The 18,720-nt window shown below is 45.1% G+C and overlaps 1 protein-coding gene across 7 annotated transcripts in view; it reads left to right on the forward strand.

Annotated features, from left to right (window-relative positions):
* The first annotated feature begins 364 nt into the window (after window positions 1–364).
* Window positions 365–18,720, forward strand: part of LOC110503016 (thrombospondin-2) — a 154,632-nt gene continuing 136,276 nt past the window's right edge. For 3 of the 7 annotated variants that reach the window (XM_036960899.2, XM_090217582.1, XM_090217580.1), the window contains exons 1-4: window positions 2,073–2,214; window positions 3,115–3,183; window positions 4,241–4,800; window positions 5,029–5,113. In XM_036960899.2, the coding sequence (XP_036816794.2) occupies window positions 3,120–3,183; window positions 4,241–4,800; window positions 5,029–5,113 (709 nt within the window). In that variant the 5' untranslated portion in view covers window positions 2,073–2,214; window positions 3,115–3,119. Of the gene's footprint in view, window positions 389–2,072; window positions 2,566–3,114; window positions 3,184–4,240; window positions 4,801–5,028; window positions 5,114–18,720 lie in introns of those variants that run through there. The other 4 variants (XM_036960898.2, XM_036960900.2, XM_090217581.1 and 1 more) reach the window with 3 other exon arrangements.

Below are 18,720 nucleotides of genomic sequence, written 5' to 3' on the forward strand. Positions count from 1 at the left end.
GTGGCCAAAGACTGGCTGGATTCATATTTCCTTTGATTGGAATAATATGCTTATAACTGACTAGCGTACTAAAATGCTAGAAACATGCTAGAAACCAACTCCTCAAAAACATGACTAAGACTGACATACTTGGATACTCTTTCCTTATTAGAACATTCCTCAGTTATTTCTGCCCTATTGGCTATGTTGGTAAGCTACTGTCCGTTCTATTCCCTGCGTATTGTTCCTGTCAAAATAAGACAAGGAGGTCTCCAAATGACGCGCACTTCATCTATCTCCATTTATTGTTTGTTTCATGACCCCTCTCCATGAGCCGGGAACGAAGGAATGTCAGTGGAATATACGAGTCATTCCTATCTGACAACATAGAGGGGAGCAGAAGTAGAAGGTAACTACTTATTTCCAGACCAGATACAGTACTACTTGCCAGCAACGCGGGAGCATCCAAATTCCTAAAAACACACAACAGCCAGTGAGTCGGTCCGGTCGGTCGTTTTAACAGTCAGTGTTCTAAATTACACATCGCTAGAGGATCAGTATTCCCCCATCAGTAAGCAGCGCGTTCTGTCCCTTCCATGTACGGATCATAGTGGATCAGTGTGAATTGCTGACTTTATTTTGGTGCCTAAATGTGATATTTAACGAATGACAAATTATTAGGCTATAGGTTATAGATATTATCTAAATTTGACAAACTAATGTTACAGAAGCCACATTAATTCACTGTACACTTGAACAGGCATCGGTGAACTATAGCCTAATATAATGAATGCTGGTTTAGATCTGGTCTGATTAAAAAGTAGAACAAATCCTATACTGTAGTTTGAATAGGTAGGCTGCAGTTGATGTGCTTGCCTTAAGAATTGTTAAAATTCCGAGCTGTTAAATAAACTAACAGAAAAACGTGTGCGTAAAAGTTTTGGGAACGTTTTGAAAAATACTGCACTCCAAAGACTATATGTTATAGAGCGGATATATTTTTAATTTACAGCCATGACCAAGCTTTGCGCTCCCAGACAGAGGAGTGTCCATAACATGTTGAATGGGGTTCCGCTTTAAACAGATATAAGCAAATGACGCTATCCGAACGGAATTATGTAATTCTGCCTTAAAAATTGGATCCAAACATTGTTGCATGGGGTGGGAAAGGTGGGGCACAGACCAAGTTTAGGGGTGGCCAGAACATGTTTTACCTTAATCGATGCATGGTGGGTTTAAAAAATATATAATTATGATGGGTCAACGCATTAAATACTTCAGCTTAGGTTTGGTTAAAATAATTCATAAATCATTTCCCAAACGTCTTGTTACAGTGTTTGTATTAAAGGTCAGAATTTTAAACAAGGGTATTAGCATACAACAGTCAATTAAATTGAAAGTGCCATACAGAGTGTGAATTATACCGTGAATTGTATGTGTGTACGCACTTGCGCGTGCACAAATAGTTGTTATGGCTTTATAGTAGAGATATGACATTTAACACAAAATGTATTAACTTTTAATGTGTCATGAACACAACCAGTCATGATGTTTTCATCTGATCGTCAAACAAAGTCACTTCAAAATGTAGGTTAGTTAACTAGGTTACTTGGCATGTTCTTCTACTCTAAAATATATCCAGCATCCAAACAGTTCACTCGGCACCCGCCATTTGAATGGAAGGATACATCTATTACTAACAACATAAGTGTAATGACATTCAGCCTACAACGTTTCGTGTATTCATGGATGCCAAAAATGTTTAACCCCAAATATAAATAAACAAACGTATAAAATTATTTGTGATTTTCCTGAGTTACAGTTCATATAAGGATATCAGTCAAATTAAGTAAATTCATTAGGCCAAACAGCATAAGATACATGGGCTACACATTTGAAAACAGAGGACCGCTGTTTCGCTCACTCATATGCTTTCTCTGGTGAGATTGATTGAGATCGAGTCTTGCTGTCTGTACAATAAACTCGGGGGGGGGGGGGGGGGGGGGGGGGCACTGGGGTGGCCAATCAGAATTCAGGGGGGCCACCACCTGGGCACACCACTGCTCCCAGACCTAAAAGGCTACGCAAGCCTCACATCCGATCTCGCTATCGCGTTTTCTCCATCAAAAACTCCTCCTCGAAACCTGATTCCGTTGGAACTTCGGTAATGAAGTGGGCTTGATAGAGAGGTTGGATTGGGAAACGAGAGAGCGCGAGGGAGGGTCCCCGGGACCGGTAAATACCGCTTTAAACAGATATAAGCAAAATTACGCTATCAGAACGGAATTACGTAATTGTGCCTTAGAAATTGGTTCCAAACATTTCATACTTAAACTTGACTGACAGGGTCGTAGTGAGGAGTATATAGGAGGGAGGGAGACTGGTGCCCAAGCCACTTTCGCTCGAGTCCTCCCTACATTATGTAGATCTAGTGAAGTAAACCAAGCGGACATTACACTTTACGCAGTTATTCCGTTTTCATTACACTATTCATATTTATTTTAAAAATATATTTGTTATTACCTTCTTTTTTTATTATTGGATATCTAACGGATTTTTTTAAAAGGGAATTTGCACTTTCACCCGGTAAATTGTTGCATTCCAATGTGCATGGGGAATTTTTTAGCAATGTTGCCATAAGTTTCAAATTTACTGCTAGTCAGAATACTTTAGTTAAAGAATGTAGCACACTTATATTTTGTTATGTGATTGATTTGCAGAAGTGTTGTTTTAGAAGTAGTGTATCATTGTTTCCCAATAGCCCATAACAGACCACATATAGTATGTGCACGTTGTAAGGTGTAATGTATGTATTGTATCTTCCACCTGTGTTAGTTTTGGAGACAGTTGGGCTCCTTCATAGCGTTGCTACTGTTGAAGCAGATCTGTGGATTTGACATTAGGTGATGCACTTGTAACGGCATGGCATGACCGAGAACTTCACTATTCACAGTTGCAATGAACTTGGTGTCGCTTTGTGACAGCTGAGCAGAGGGCGAATAAAAAATAGATAGCCTACAAAGAATTTATAATTTTACTTATGAGATAGTCATTACAATCGTGATGAAGTTAACAACTTTAAGTTTGCGGTTTCCCTGGATGATAATCAGCGTTTGTGTCTCTTGTGTTTTGAAGGAGATATGATACTCAGAAGTCTCAACTTGCTGCCGATTTTATTACTTTGCTCCTCAGCGCTACCTCAAGGTAAATCTACTTATGCATAAAGTTTATACGACTTTTCATCATCATTATCATAACATCAATGCCATTTCATTTTTATTGTTAAATAATGATGTGATGTATGTTATATACTAATTTGATTTTTAAAAATGAATCATGAGTGAATATGATACTGTCATTTTTTCTTGTGACTGAAAGCATACCGAGTTAAGTTATAGCCAGGGCTCTCCAACCATGTTCCTGGAGATTTTAATACCAACACTGTTCCTGGAGATTTTAATACCAACCCTGTTCATGGAGAGCTACCTTTCTGTAGGTTTTAACTCCAACCCTGTCCTGGAGAGCTACCATCCTGTAGATTTTTTAGCTCCAAACCTAATCTAGCACACCTGATTCTAATAATTAGATGATTGATAAACCGAATCAAGTTAGTTACAACTGGGGTTGGAAGAAAAACCTACAGAAGAGTCGCTCTCCAGGACAGCCAGGTCACCCATGATACAAGTCAGTATTCAACGTGGTCCATCTATGTCTGAGGACGTTGGGAGACGATGTGGAAACTACCCACTAGGGGGCGTTGTTACCTTCAAATAGATTTCAGTTTTCCTAGGGTGTTGTGGAAGGGGATGGCAGATGGGTATAAGCATCTGTCGCTGATTCTAAAGGTTGCAAGTTTGAATCCAGCAATAGAAAGTTGCTTCTCATGTTTTTGTTTTAAGCCTATCCCAACCTTAACCCTTACCTTAACCATTTGGATTTTGGAGTTAATGCCCTAACCATAAACATTCCTAAACTTAATCCTAACCTTAAACATTCAGAGTTAATGCCTAATCATAGATTTTTGAAAATTTGACGTTTGCAACAACTTCGAAATTTGACTATTGAGAAACATGGATGAACGTGTAATTCTGATGTGAGACTTTGAGAGCTGGTTGCATCAGGAACAGGGTTGGAGAGCCCTGCTATAGACTTAGTTATAATCACTTGGTCAGATTTTCATAGAATGCTTTGCTGTTTCATAAAGCTAATTGGCTGTACACGTTCTCCTCTCCCTATCAATCACTTGTATGACTGATTGAAGATGGCGAGGTCACATCGGATGACGACACAACGTTTGACCTGTTTGATATTAGCGGTATCACACGCAAGACTCTGGGCGCCAAGCAATTCCGCGGCCAAGACACGGACAACCCTGCTTACCGCTTCATCCGCTTCGACCATTTGCCCTCAGTGAGCGCGCCCGTGCTCAAACAGATGCTTCAGCAAATCCAGAACAATGAGGGCTTCGTGTTCGTGGCCAGCATGCGCCAGGACCGCGGATCGCGGGGAACCCTCATCGCCATGGAAGGCGCCAACGGCCAGCGGCAGTTTGAAATAGTCTCCAACGGCCGCGCCAACACGCTGGACCTTGTCTACTGGGTGGACGGCTCCCAAAATGTTGTCTCCTTCGAGGATGTTGACCTGTCCGACTCGCAGTGGAAGAATATCACACTTCATGTTCATGGCGAAAACGCAAATCTGTTTGTGGGCTGCAGTCTCATCGACAGCTTCATCTTGGATGAGCCGTTCTACGAGTACCTGCAGGCGGAGGGGAGCCGAATGTTCGTCGCTAAGGGATCCATCCGTGAAAACCACTTCAGGGTAAGAATAACTTTTGTCCAGAAAAGTAGTGCACCAGATGTTGGGAATAGGACACCATTTCAGATCTTGCCCCTTAAGTAATTCTGCATCTAATGTTAGCCAATAAGAATAACTCATTCTGTATTTTTTTTACTTGACATACAAGCTCAAGGTAAGTTAATAGTAAAGAAGTTGTTCCTAGCTGCTAGTCCAATGTGACACATAACAGCCTATTTTCTTGTCACACAGGGGTTACTGCAGAACGTTCGCTTCATGTTCGACACATCCGTGGATGACGTTCTTAGGAACAAGGGCTGTGAAGTCACTAAGCCAGGTAAGAGACAGTTGGATTTTGGCTAACATTACTGTACTGGTTGTGTTCATTAGGCACCAAATGGAGAAAAAAAACAGTTTGAAACAAGGAAGGACTACCTGGACTTATCCATTGAGAGACACTTGTTTCTGTTAAAAAGGAACGGACTACCTGGACTTGTCCAATGAGAAAGGATCATTTTAGTTTTCCATTGCAAATTTTGTTTTGAATGTTTTCTGTTAACATGCCAAATAATATGCCCCTGTAGCTTAGATAGACTGAGACCTACCAATAGGGGGCAAAATGATATGTAGGCCTAAAGATATTTCAAGGACATAATCTCAAATCTCATGCTGTATTATGTTACAGCAACTGTCCTTTATGAACCTTTTCTCAAACCGTTGTGTGCTGTTAGCCAACTGTTATGGTCCTTGTCATCCCAAGTTTGGCAAAATAGAATGATCATAGAAATGGCCAAGACAGCACAAACAGATCTGGGACCAAGCTGGTCCTTTTTGGGGATCTGTGCTATTGTTTTCATGCTCTGAACATTCTGATGACGTGACCTCAATTCGTCATTCCCGACCTGCTTCAAACTCCCTTTTAAGCCCCATCCAACGCAGATGAACTGAACAATCCATCCTGCTGCCTTACTAGTGCATCCCAAATGGCACCCTATTTCCTATTTAGTGCACTTCTTTGGTCACAAGTAGTGCACTACATAGGGAATTAGCGGGAATAGGGTGTTGTTTGTGACGCAGTCACAGTCACATGCAACCTCTTACAGCTCTGTGGTTCTGCATTTCATTTAGATAAAACCATATCATATTTCCCCAACATACCAAACCTCTTACAGCTCTGTGGTTCTGCATTTCATTTAAATAAAACCATATGACATTTCCCCAACAGACCCAACCAATTAAAAATAGGGAGTTCTTCCTTATATCCATTGTGTCTGATTCTATCACTTTTTTCAGTCTTTCATTTTAGTGGGTCATAGAAATACTGCAGATGTGGAGATATCTGACAATATTATATCATGTTAACAGAAATCACTGTGTCATTGTGGTGGCGTGCGGTCAACCTGTGTGCGTGCGTGTGCTGCGGTTGACAAACAAAAGGAGATACAGACGCTAACATTTGTTTCCATTGAGAGTGGACTGGCTGGGTAATGATGGGTGAGAAAAACAGAAGGCTAATGTTTGGGGAGGAAAATAAAAGAGTAATGATGGGGGAGGATAACAGATTGGTAATGATGGGGGAGGATAACAGATTGGTAATGATGGGGGAGGATAACAGATTGGTAATGATGGGGGAGGATAACAGAAGGGTAATGATGGGGGAGGAAAATAAAAGAGTAATGATGGGGGAGGATAACAGATTGGTAATGATGGGGGAGGATAACAGAAGGGTAATGATGGGGGAGGATAACAGAAGGGTAATGATGGGGGAGGAAAATAAAAGAGTAATGATGGGGGAGGATAACAGATTGGTAATGATGGGGGAGGATAACAGAAGGCTAATGTTTGGGGAGGAAAATAAAAGAGTAATGATGGGGGAGGATAACAGATTGGTAATGATGGGGGAGGATAACAGATTGGTAATGATGGGGGAGGATAACAGATTGGTAATGATGGGGGAGGATAACAGAAGGGTAATGATGGGGGAGGAAAATAAAAGAGTAATGATGGGGGAGGATAACAGATTGGTAATGATGGGGGAGGATAACAGAAGGGTAATGATGGGGAGGATAACAGAAGGGTAATGATGGGGGAGGATAACAGAAGGGTAATGATGGGGGAGGAAAATAAAAGAGTAATGATGGGGGAGGATAACAGATTGGTAATGATGGGGGAGGATAACAGAAGGCTAATGTTTGGGGAGGAAAATAAAAGAGTAATGATGGGGGAGGATAACAGATTGGTAATGATGGGGGAGGATAACAGAAGGGTAATGATGGGGGAGGATAACAGAAGGGTAATGATGGGGGAGGAAAATAAAAGAGTAATGATGGGGGAGGATAACAGATTGGTAATGATGGGGGAGGATAACAGAAGGCTAATGTTTGGGGAGGAAAATAAAAGAGTAATGATGGGGGAGGATAACAGATTGGTAATGATGGGGGAGGATAACAGATTGGTAATGATGGGGGAGGATAACAGAAGGGTAATGATGGGGGAGGAAAATAAAAGAGTAATGATGGGGGAGGATAACAGATTGGTAATGATGGGGGAGGATAACAGAAGGGTAATGATGGGGGAGGATAACAGAAGGGTAATGATGGGGGAGGAAAATAAAAGAGTAATGATGGGGGAGGATAACAGATTGGTAATGATGGGGGAGGATAACAGAAGGCTAATGTTTGGGGAGGAAAATAAAAGAGTAATGATGGGGGAGGATAACAGATTGGTAATGATGGGGGAGGATAACAGATTGGTAATGATGGGGGAGGATAACAGATTGGTAATGATGGGGGAGGATAACAGAAGGGTAATGATGGGGGAGGAAAATAAAAGAGTAATGATGGGGGAGGATAACATATTGGTAATGATGGGGGAGGATAACAGAAGGGTAATGATGGGGGAGGATAACAGAAGGGTAATGATGGGGGAGGATAACAGAAGGGTAATGATGGGGGAGGAAAATAAAAGAGTAATGATGGGGGAGGATAACAGATTGGTAATGATGGGGGAGGATAACAGAAGGCTAATGTTTGGGGAGGAAAATAAAAGAGTAATGATGGGGGAGGATAACAGATTGGTAATGATGGGGGAGGATAACAGAAGGGTAATGATGGGGGAGGATAACAGAAGGGTAATGATGGGGGAGGAAAATAAAAGAGTAATGATGGGGGAGGATAACAGATTGGTAATGATGGGGGAGGATAACAGAAGGCTAATGTTTGGGGAGGAAAATAAAAGAGTAATGATGGGGGAGGATAACAGATTGGTAATGATGGGGGAGGATAACAGATTGGTAATGATGGGGGAGGATAACAGAAGGGTAATGATGGGGGAGGAAAATAAAAGAGTAATGATGGGGGAGGATAACAGATTGGTAATGATGGGGGAGGATAACAGAAGGGTAATGATGGGGAGGATAACAGAAGGGTAATGATGGGGGAGGAAAATAAAAGAGTAATGATGGGGGAGGATAACAGATTGGTAATGATGGGGGAGGATAACAGAAGGCTAATGTTTGGGGAGGAAAATAAAAGAGTAATGATGGGGGAGGATAACAGATTGGTAATGATGGGGGAGGATAACAGATTGGTAATGATGGGGGAGGATAACAGATTGGTAATGATGGGGGAGGATAACAGAAGGGTAATGATGGGGGAGGAAAATAAAAGAGTAATGATGGGGGAGGATAACAGATTGGTAATGATGGGGGAGGATAACAGAAGGGTAATGATGGGGGAGGATAACAGAAGGGTAATGATGGGGGAGGAAAATAAAAGAGTAATGATGGGGGAGGATAACAGATTGGTAATGATGGGGGAGGATAACAGAAGGCTAATGTTTGGGGAGGAAAATAAAAGAGTAATGATGGGGGAGGATAACAGATTGGTAATGATGGGGGAGGATAACAGAAGGGTAATGATTGGGGAGGATAACAGAAGGGTAATGATGGGGGAGGAAAATAAAAGAGTAATGATGGGGGAGGATAACAGATTGGTAATGATGGGGGAGGATAACAGAAGGCTAATGTTTGGGGAGGAAAATAAAAGAGTAATGATGGGGGAGGATAACAGATTGGTAATGATGGGGGAGGATAACAGATTGGTAATGATGGGGGAGGATAACAGAAGGGTAATGATGGGGGAGGAAAATAAAAGAGTAATGATGGGGGAGGATAACAGATTGGTAATGATGGGGGAGGATAACAGAAGGGTAATGATCGAGGAGGATAACAGAAGAGTAATGATGGGGGAGAATAACAGATTGGTAATGATGGGGTAGTATAACAGATTGGTAATGATGGGGGAGGAGAACAGATTGGTAATGATGGGGGAGGATAACAGATTGGTAATGATGGGGGAGGAAAATAAAAGAGTAATGATGGGGGAGGATAACAGATTGGTAATGATGGGGGAGGAAAACAGATGGGTAATGATGGGGGAGGATAACAGAAGGGTAATGATGGGGGAGGAAAATAAAAGAGTAATGATGGGGGAGGATAACAGATTGGTAATGATGGGGGAGGAGAACAGATTGGTAATGATGGGGGAGGATAACAGATTGGTAATGATGGGGGAGGAAAATAAAAGAGTAATGATGGGGGAGGATAACAGATTGGTAATGATGGGGGAGGAAAACAGATGGGTAATGATGATGGGTGAGGAAAATAAAAGATTAATGATGGGGGAGGAAAATAAAAGAGTAATGATGGGGAGTTAACGATAAGCATTTGAAATATCTTATGTTTCTTCCCCCCTATATTCAATCAAAAGAAAAGAGGAAATAGGAGAGGAAAGAGGAGAGGAAAGAGGAGAGGAAAGAGGAGAGGAAAGAAGAGAGGAAAGAGGAGAGGAAAGAGGGGAAAAGGAGAAGAAAGGAGTCATGAATCAAGGCATACACACACACACACATAGCAACAGCTGGAAACATATTTGGAAGAGTTGCATGAGTCCACCAGACTTTAGGGGGGGAAAGGAAGTAAAACATATTTGTCCAATTTGGCCACAGTGGGACATCTTGTGGTTAAACAGGGCCAGCTTGACTTGGACCTAGCCTGATTTACAGCCCCTAACCACCAATTAATCTCTGACCATTTACATGGCTGACCATGAGACAACAACTGCACATGTCTATGGGCACACACTGCACATGTGTAATGGCACACACACACATGCGGACACACACACACACACACACACACACACACACACACACACACACACACACATAGGAGTTGGCAAGACAGCACAGACAGACATGACCATAGGAGTTGGCATGACAGCACAGACAGATCTGGGACCAGGCTAGGTTTCTCCCCTTCACGTGTTGGGTGTTTTCCATCCCATTCTGACCTGGCCTGTGGTGGGTCTACTACCAACTGTACTAGAGGAGAAAAGGTGGCATTGAACCCAGCTCAGTGTCAGTGTGTTGGACATGACCAGGCTCAGTGTCAGTGTGCTGGACATGATGACCAGGATCAGTTTCAGTGTGTTGGACATGATGACCAGGATCAGTGTCACTGTGTTGGACATGATGACCAGGGTCAGTGTCAATGTGTTGGACATGATGACCAGGCTCTGTGTCAGTGTGTTGGACATGACCAGGCTCAGTGTCAGTTGGTTGGACATGACCAGGCTCAGTGTCAATATGCTGGACATGACCAGGCTCAGTGTCAGTGTGTTGGACATGATGACCAGGCTCAGTGTCAGTGTGTTGGACTTGATGACCTGGATCAGTGTTAGTGTGTTGGACATGACCAGGCTCAGTGTCAGTGTGTTGGAAATGACGGACATTCTCAGCGTCAGTGTGTTGGACATGATGACCATGCTCAGTGTCAGTGTATTGGACATGACCAGGCTATGTGTCAGTGTGTTGGACATGATGACCAGGCTCAGTGTCAGTGTGTTGGACATGACCAGGCTCAGTGTCAGTGTGTTGGACATGATGACCAGGCTCAGTGTCAGTGTGCAAGACATGATGACCAGGATCCGTGTCAGTGTGTTGGACATGAAAACCAGTATGTTGGACATGACCAGGCTCAGTGTCAGTGTGTTGGACATGATGACCAGGCTCAGTGTCAGTATGTTGGACATGACCAGGCTCAGTGTCAGTATGTTGGACATGACCAGGCTCAGTGTTAGTGTGTTGGACATGATGACCAGGCTCAGTGTCAGTGTGCAAGACATGATGACCAGGATCCGTGTCAGTGTGTTGGACATGAAAACCAGGATCAGTATCAGTGTGTTGGACATGATGACCAGTATCAGAATCAGTATGTAGGGCATGATGACCAGAATCAGTGTCGGTGTGTTGGAAATGACGGACAGCCTCGGTGTCTGTGTGTTGGACATGATGACCAGGCTCAGTGTCAGTGTGTTGGACATGACCAGGCTCTGTGTCAGTGTGTTGTACATGGCCAGACTCAGTGCCAGTGTGTTGGACATGATGACCAGGCTCAGTGTCAGTATGTTGGACATGACCAGGCTCAGTGTCAGTGTGTTGGACATGATGACCAGGCTCAGTGTCAGTATGTTGGACATGACCAGGCTCAGTGTCAGTATGTTGGACATGACCAGGCTCAGTGTTAGTGTGTTGGACATGACTAGGCTCAGTGTCAGTGTGCAAGACATGATGACCAGGATCCGTGTCAGTGTGTTGGACATGAAAACCAGGATCAGTATCAGTGTGTTGGACAGTATGATCAGTATCAGAATCAGTATGTAGGGCATGATGACCAGACTCAGTGCCAGTGTGTTGGACATGATGACCAGGCTCAGTGTCAGTATGTTGGACATGATGACCAGGATAAGTGTCAGTGTGTTGGACATGATGACCAGGCTCAGTGTCAGTGTGTTGGACATGATGATCAGGCCCAGTGTCAGTATGTTGGACATCATGACCAGGCTCAGTGTCAGTGTGTTGGACATGATGACCAGGCTCAGTGTCAGTGTGCAGGACATGATGACCAGGATCCGTGTCAGTGTGTTGGACATGATGACAAGGTTCAGTGTCAGTGTGTTGGACATAAAAACCAGGATCAGTATCAGTGTGTTGGAGATGATGATCAGTATCATTATCAGTATCAGTATGTAGGGCATTATGACCAGGCTCAGTGTCAGTATGTTGGACATGACCATGCTCTCTGTCAGTGTGATGGACATGACCAGGCTCTGTGTCAATGTGTTGTACATGGCCAGACTCAGTGTCAGTGTGTTGGACATGATGACCAAGCACAGTGTCAGTGTGTTGGACATGATTACCAGGATCAGTGTTAGTGTGTTGGACATGACCAGCCTCAGTGACAATGTGTTTGACATTATGACCAGGATCAGTGTCAGTGTGTTGGATATGATGACCAGGCTCAGTGTCAGTGTTTTGGACATGATGACCAGGCTCTGTGTCAGTGTGTTGGACATGATGACCAGGCTCTGTGTCAGTGTGTTGGACATGATGACCAGGATCAGTGTCAGTGTGTTGGACATGACCAGGCGCAGTGTCAGTGTGATGGACATGATGACCAGGATCAGTGTCAGTGTGTTGGACATGATAACCAGGCTCAGTGTCAGTGTATTGGACATGATGACCAGGCTCAGTGTCAGTATGTTGGATATGACCAGGCTCAGTGTCAGTGTGATGGACATGATGACCAGGATCAGGGTCAGTGTGTTGGACATGATGACCAGGCTCAGTGACGGTGTGTTGGACATGATGACCAGGCACAGTGTCAGTGTGTTGAACATGACCAGGCTCAGTGTCAGTATGTTGGACATGACCAGGCTCAGTGTCAGTGTGTTGGACATGATGACCAGGCTCAGTGTTTGTGTGTTGTACATGACCAGGTTCAGTGTCAGTGTCTAAGACATGATGACCAGGATCCGTGTCAGTGTGTTGGACATGATGACAAGGTTCAGTGTCAGTGTGTTGGACATGAAAACCAGGATCAGTATCAGTGTGTTGGACATGATGATCAGTATCAGTATCAGTATGTAGGGCATGATGAGCATGCTCAGTGTCAGTATGTTGGACATGACCAGGCTCTGTGTCAGTGTGTGGCCAGACTCAGTGTCAGTGTGTTGGACATGATGACCAGGCTCAGTGTCAGTATGTTGGACATGATGACCAGGATCAGTGTTAGTGTGTTGCACATGACCAGGCTCAGTGACAATGTGTTTGACATGATGACCAGGATCAGTGTCAGTGTGTTGGACATGATGACCAGGCTCAGTGTCAGTGTGTTGGACATGATGACCAGGCTCAGTGTCAGTGTGTTGGACATGATGACCAGGCTCAGTGTCAGTGTGTTGGACATGATGATATGGCCCAGTGTTAGTATGTTGGACATGATGACCAGGCTCAGTGTCAGTGTGTTGGACATGATGACCAGGCTCTGTGTCAGTATGTTGCAGATAACCAGGCTCAGTGTCTGCATGGTAGACTTGATGACCAGGCTCAGTGTCAGTGTGTTGGTCATGTCCAGATGCAGTGTCAGTGTGTTGGACATTACCAGGACTATTGTCAGTGTGTTGGACACAATGACCAGGCTCTGTGTCAGTGTGTTGGACATGACCAGGCTCAGTGTCAGTGTGTTGGACATGATGACCAGGCTCAGTGTCAGTGTGTTGGACATGATGACCAGGCTCAGTGTCAGTATGTTGGAGATGACCAGGCTCAGTGTCAGTATTTTGGTCGTGTCCAGACGAAGTGTCAGTGTGTTGTACATGACCAGGATTATTGTCAGTATGTTGGACATGACCAGGCTCAGTGTCAGTGTGTTGGACATGATGACCAGGCTCAGTGTCAGTGTGTTGGACATGATGACCAGGCTCAGTGTCAGTATGTTGGACATGACCAGGCTCAGTGTCAGTGTGATGGACATGATGACCAGGCTCAGTGTCAGTGTGTTGGACATGATGATCAGGCCCAGTGTCAGTATGTTGGACATGATGACCAGGCTCAGTGTCAGTGTGTTGGACATGACCAGGCTATGTGTCAGTGTGTTGGACATGATGACCAGGCTCAGTGTCAGTGTGTTGGACATGACCAGGCTCAGTGTCAGTGTGTTGGACATGATGACCAGGCTCAGTGTCAGTGTGCAAGACATGATCACCAGGATCCGTGTCAGTGTGTTGGACATGAAAACCAGTATGTTGGACATGACCAGGCTCAGTGTCAGTGTGTTGGACATGATGACCAGTATCAGAATCAGTATGTAGGACATGATGACCAGAATCAGTGTCGGTGTGTTGGACATGACCAGGCTCAGTGTCAGTGTGTTGGAAAAGACGGACAGCCTCGGTGTCTGTGTGTTGGACATGATGACCAGGCTCAGTGTCAGTGTGTTGGACATGACCAGGCTCTGTGTCAGTGTGTTGTACATGGCCAGACTCAATGCCAGTGTGTTGGACATGATGACCAGGCTCAGTGTCAGTGTGCAAGACATGATCACCAGGATCCGTGTCAGTGTGTTGGACATGAAAACCAGTATGTTGGACATGACCAGGCTCAGTGTCAGTGTGTTGGACATGATGACCAGGCTCAGTGTCAGTATGTTGGACATGACCAGGCTCAGTGTCAGTATGTTGGACATGACCAGGCTCAGTGTTAGTGTGTTGGACATGATGACCAGGCTCAGTGTCAGTGTGCAAGACATGATGACCAGGATCCGTGTCAGTGTGTTGGACATGACCAGGCTATGTGTCAGTGTGTTGGACATGATGACCAGTATCAGAATCAGTATGTAGGACATGATGACCAGAATCAGTGTCGGTGTGTTGGACATGACCAGGCTCAGTGTCAGTGTGTTGGAAAAGACGGACAGCCTCGGTGTCTGTGTGTTGGACATGATGACCAGGCTCAGTGTCAGTGTGTTGGACATGACCAGGCTCTGTGTCAGTGTGTTGTACATGGCCAGACTCAATGCCAGTGTGTTGGACATGATGACCAGGCTCAGTGTCAGTATGTTGGACATGATGACCAGGATTAGTGTTAGTGTGTTGGACATGACCAGGCTCAGTGTCAGTGTGTTGTACATGGCCAGACTCAGTGCCAGTGTGTTGGACATGATGACCAGGCTCAGTGTCAGTATGTTGGACATGATGACCAGGATTAGTGTTAGTGTGTTGGACATGACCAGGCTCAGTGACAATGTGTTTGACATTATGACCAGGATAAGTGTCAGTGTGTTGGACATGATGACCAGGCTCAGTGTCAGTGTGTTGGACATGATGATCAGGCCCAGTGTCAGTATGTTGGACATGATGACCAGGCTCAGTGTCAGTGTGTTGGACATGATGACAAGGGTCAGTGTCAGTATGTTGCAGATGACCAGGCTCAGTGTCAGCATGGTAGACTTGATGACCAGGCTCAGTGTCAGTGTGTTGGTCATGTCCAGATGCAGTGTCAGTGTGTTGGACATGACCAGGATTATTGTCAGTGTGTTGGACATGACAAGGCTCAGTGTCAGTATGTTGGACATGACCAGGCTCAGTGTCAGTGTGCAGGACATGATGACCAGGATCCGTGTCAGTGTGTTGGACATGATGACAAGGTTCAGTGTCAGTGTGTTGGACATAAAAACCAGGATCAGTATCAGTGTGTTGGAGATGATGATCAGTATCAGTATTAGTATCAGTATGTAGGGCATTATGACCAGGCTCAGTGTCAGTATGTTGGACATGACCAGGCTCTCTGTCAGTGTGATGGACATGACCAGGCTCTGTGTCAATGTGTTGTACATGGCCAGACTCAGTGTCAGTGTGTTGGACATGATGACCAAGCTCAGTGTCAGTGTGTTGGACATGATTACCAGGATCAGTGTTAGTGTGTTGGACATGACCAGCCTGAGTGACAATGTGTTTGACATTATGACCAGGATCAGTGTCAGTGTGTTGGATATGATGACCAGGCTCTGTGTCAGTGTGTTGGACATGATGACCAGGCTCTGTGTCAGTGTGTTGGACATGATGACCAGGATCAGTGTCAGTGTGTTGGACATGACCAGGCGCAGTGTCAGTGTGATGGACATTATGACCAGGATCAGTGTCAGTGTGTTGGACATGATAACCAGGCTCAGTGTCAGTGTATTGGACATGATGACCAGGCTCAGAGTCAGTATGTTGGACATGACCAGGCTCAGTGTCAGTGTGATGGACATGATGACCAGGATCAGTGTCAGTGTGTTGGACATGATGACCAGGCTCAGTGACGGTGTGTTGGACATGATGACCAGGCACAGTATCAGTGTGTTGAACATGACCAGGCTCAGTGTCAGTATGTTGGACATGACCAGGCTCAGTGTCAGTGAATTGGACATGATGACCAGGCTCAGTGTCAGTATGTTGGACATGACCAGGCTCAGTGTCAGTGTGATGGACATGATGACCAGGCTCAGTGTCAGTATGTTGGACATGATGACCAGGATTAGTGTTAGTGTGTTGGACATGACCAGGCTCAGTGTCAGTGTGTTGTACATGGCCAGACTCAGTGCCAGTGTGTTGGACATGATGACCAGGCTCAGTGTCAGTATGTTGGACATGATGACCAGGATTAGTGTTAGTGTGTTGGACATGACCAGGCTCAGTGACAATGTGTTTGACATTATGACCAGGATAAGTGTCAGTGTGTTGGACATGATGACCAGGCTCAGTGTCAGTGTGTTGGACATGATGATCAGGCCCAGTGTCAGTATGTTGGACCTGATGACCAGGCTCAGTGTCAGTGTGTTGGACATGATGACAAGGGTCAGTGTCAGTATGTTGCAGATGACCAGGCTCAGTGTCAGCATGGTAGACTTGATGACCAGGCTCAGTGTCAGTGTGTTGGTCATGTCCAGATGCAGTGTCAGTGTGTTGGACATGACCAGGATTATTGTCAGTGTGTTGGACATGACAAGGCTCAGTGTCAGTATGTTGGACATGACCAGGCTCAGTGTCAGTGTGCAGGACATGATGACCAGGATCCGTGTCAGTGTGTTGGACATGATGACAAGGTTCAGTGTCAGTGTGTTGGACATAAAAACCAGGATCAGTATCAGTGTGTTGGAGATGATGATCAGTATCAGTATCAGTATCAGTATGTAGGGCATTATGACCAGGCTCAGTGTCAGTATGTTGGACATGACCAGGCTCTCTGTCAGTGTGATGGACATGACCAGGCTCTGTGTCAATGTGTTGTACATGGCCAGACTCAGTGTCAGTGTGTTGGACATGATGACCAAGCTCAGTGTCAGTGTGTTGGACATGATTACCAGGATCAGTGTTAGTGTGTTGGACATGACCAGCCTGAGTGACAATGTGTTTGACATTATGACCAGGATCAGTGTCAGTGTGTTGGATATGATGACCAGGCTCTGTGTCAGTGTGTTGGACATGATGACCAGGCTCTGTGTCAGTGTGTTGGACATGATGACCAGGATCAGTGTCAGTGTGTTGGACATGACCAGGCGCAGTGTCAGTGTATTGGACATGATGACCAGGCTCAGAGTCAGTATGTTGGACATGACCAGGCTCAGTGTCAGTGTGATGGACATGATGACCAGGATCAGTGTCAGTGTGTTGGACATGATGACCAGGCTCAGTGACGGTGTGTTGGACATGATGACCAGGCACAGTATCAGTGTGTTGAACATGACCAGGCTCAGTGTCAGTATGTTGGACATGACCAGGCTCAGTGTCAGTGAATTGGACATGATGACCAGGCTCAGTGTCAGTATGTTGGACATGACCAGGCTCAGTGTCAGTGTGATGGACATGATGACCAGGCTCAGTGTTTGTGTGTTGTACATGACCAGGTTCAGTGTCAGTGTCTAAGACATGATGACCAGGATCCGTGTCAGTGTGTTGTACATGATGACAAGGTTCAGTGTCAGTGTGTTGGACATGAAAACCAGGATCAGTATCAGTGTGTTGGACATGATGATCAGTATCAGTATCAGTATGTAGGGCATGATGAGCATGCTCAGTGTCAGTATGTTGGACATGACCAGGCTCTGTGTCAGTGTGTTGGACATTATGACCAGGCTCAGTGTCAGTGTGTTGGACATGATGACCAGGCTCAGTGTCAGTGTGTTGGACATGATGACCAGGCTCAGTGTCAGTGTGTTGGACATGATGACCAGGCTCAGTGTCAGTATGTTGGAGATGACCAGGCTCAGTGTCTGCATGGTAGACTTGATGACCAGGCTCAGTGTCAGTATGTTGGTCGTGTCCAGACGAAGTGTCAGTGTGTTGTACATGATGACCAGGATCATTGTCAGTGTGTTGGATATGATGACCAGAATCAGTGTCAGTGTGTTGGACTTGATGACCGGGATCAGTGTCAGTGTGTTGGACATGACCAGGCTCAGTGTTAGTGTGTTGTACATGATGACCAGGCTCAGTGTCAGTATGTTGGACATGATCTGAATCAGTGTCAGTGTGTTGGACATGACCAGGCTCAGTGTTAGTATGTTGGACATGACCAGGCTCTGTGTCAGTGTGTTGGACATGATGACCAGGATCAGTGTCAGTGTGTTGGACATGATGACCAGGCTCTGTGTCAGTGTGTTGGACATGATGACCAGGCTCAGTGTCAATATGTTGGACATGATCTGAATCAGTGTCAGTGTGTTGGAAATGACCAGGCTCATTGTTAGTATGTTGGACATGACCAGGCTCTGTGTCAGTGTGTTGGACATGATGACCAGGATCAGTGTCAGTGTGTTGGACATGATGACCAGGCTCTGTGTCAGTGTGTTGGACATGATGACCAGGCTTAGTGTCAGTGTGTTTGACATGATGACCAGGCTCAGTGCCAGTGTGATGGACATGACCAGGCTCAGTTTCAGTGTGTTGGACATGATGACCAGGATCAGTGTCAGTGTGTTGGACATGATGATCAGGCTCAGTGTCAGTGTGTTTGACATGACCAGGATCAGTGTCCGTGTGTTGGACACTATGACCAGGATCAGTG

This window comes from Oncorhynchus mykiss, chromosome 23 (genome assembly GCF_057628025.1).
Source record: "Oncorhynchus mykiss isolate SJ-2025 chromosome 23, ASM5762802v1, whole genome shotgun sequence".
Taxonomy (NCBI): domain Eukaryota; kingdom Metazoa; phylum Chordata; class Actinopteri; order Salmoniformes; family Salmonidae; genus Oncorhynchus; species Oncorhynchus mykiss.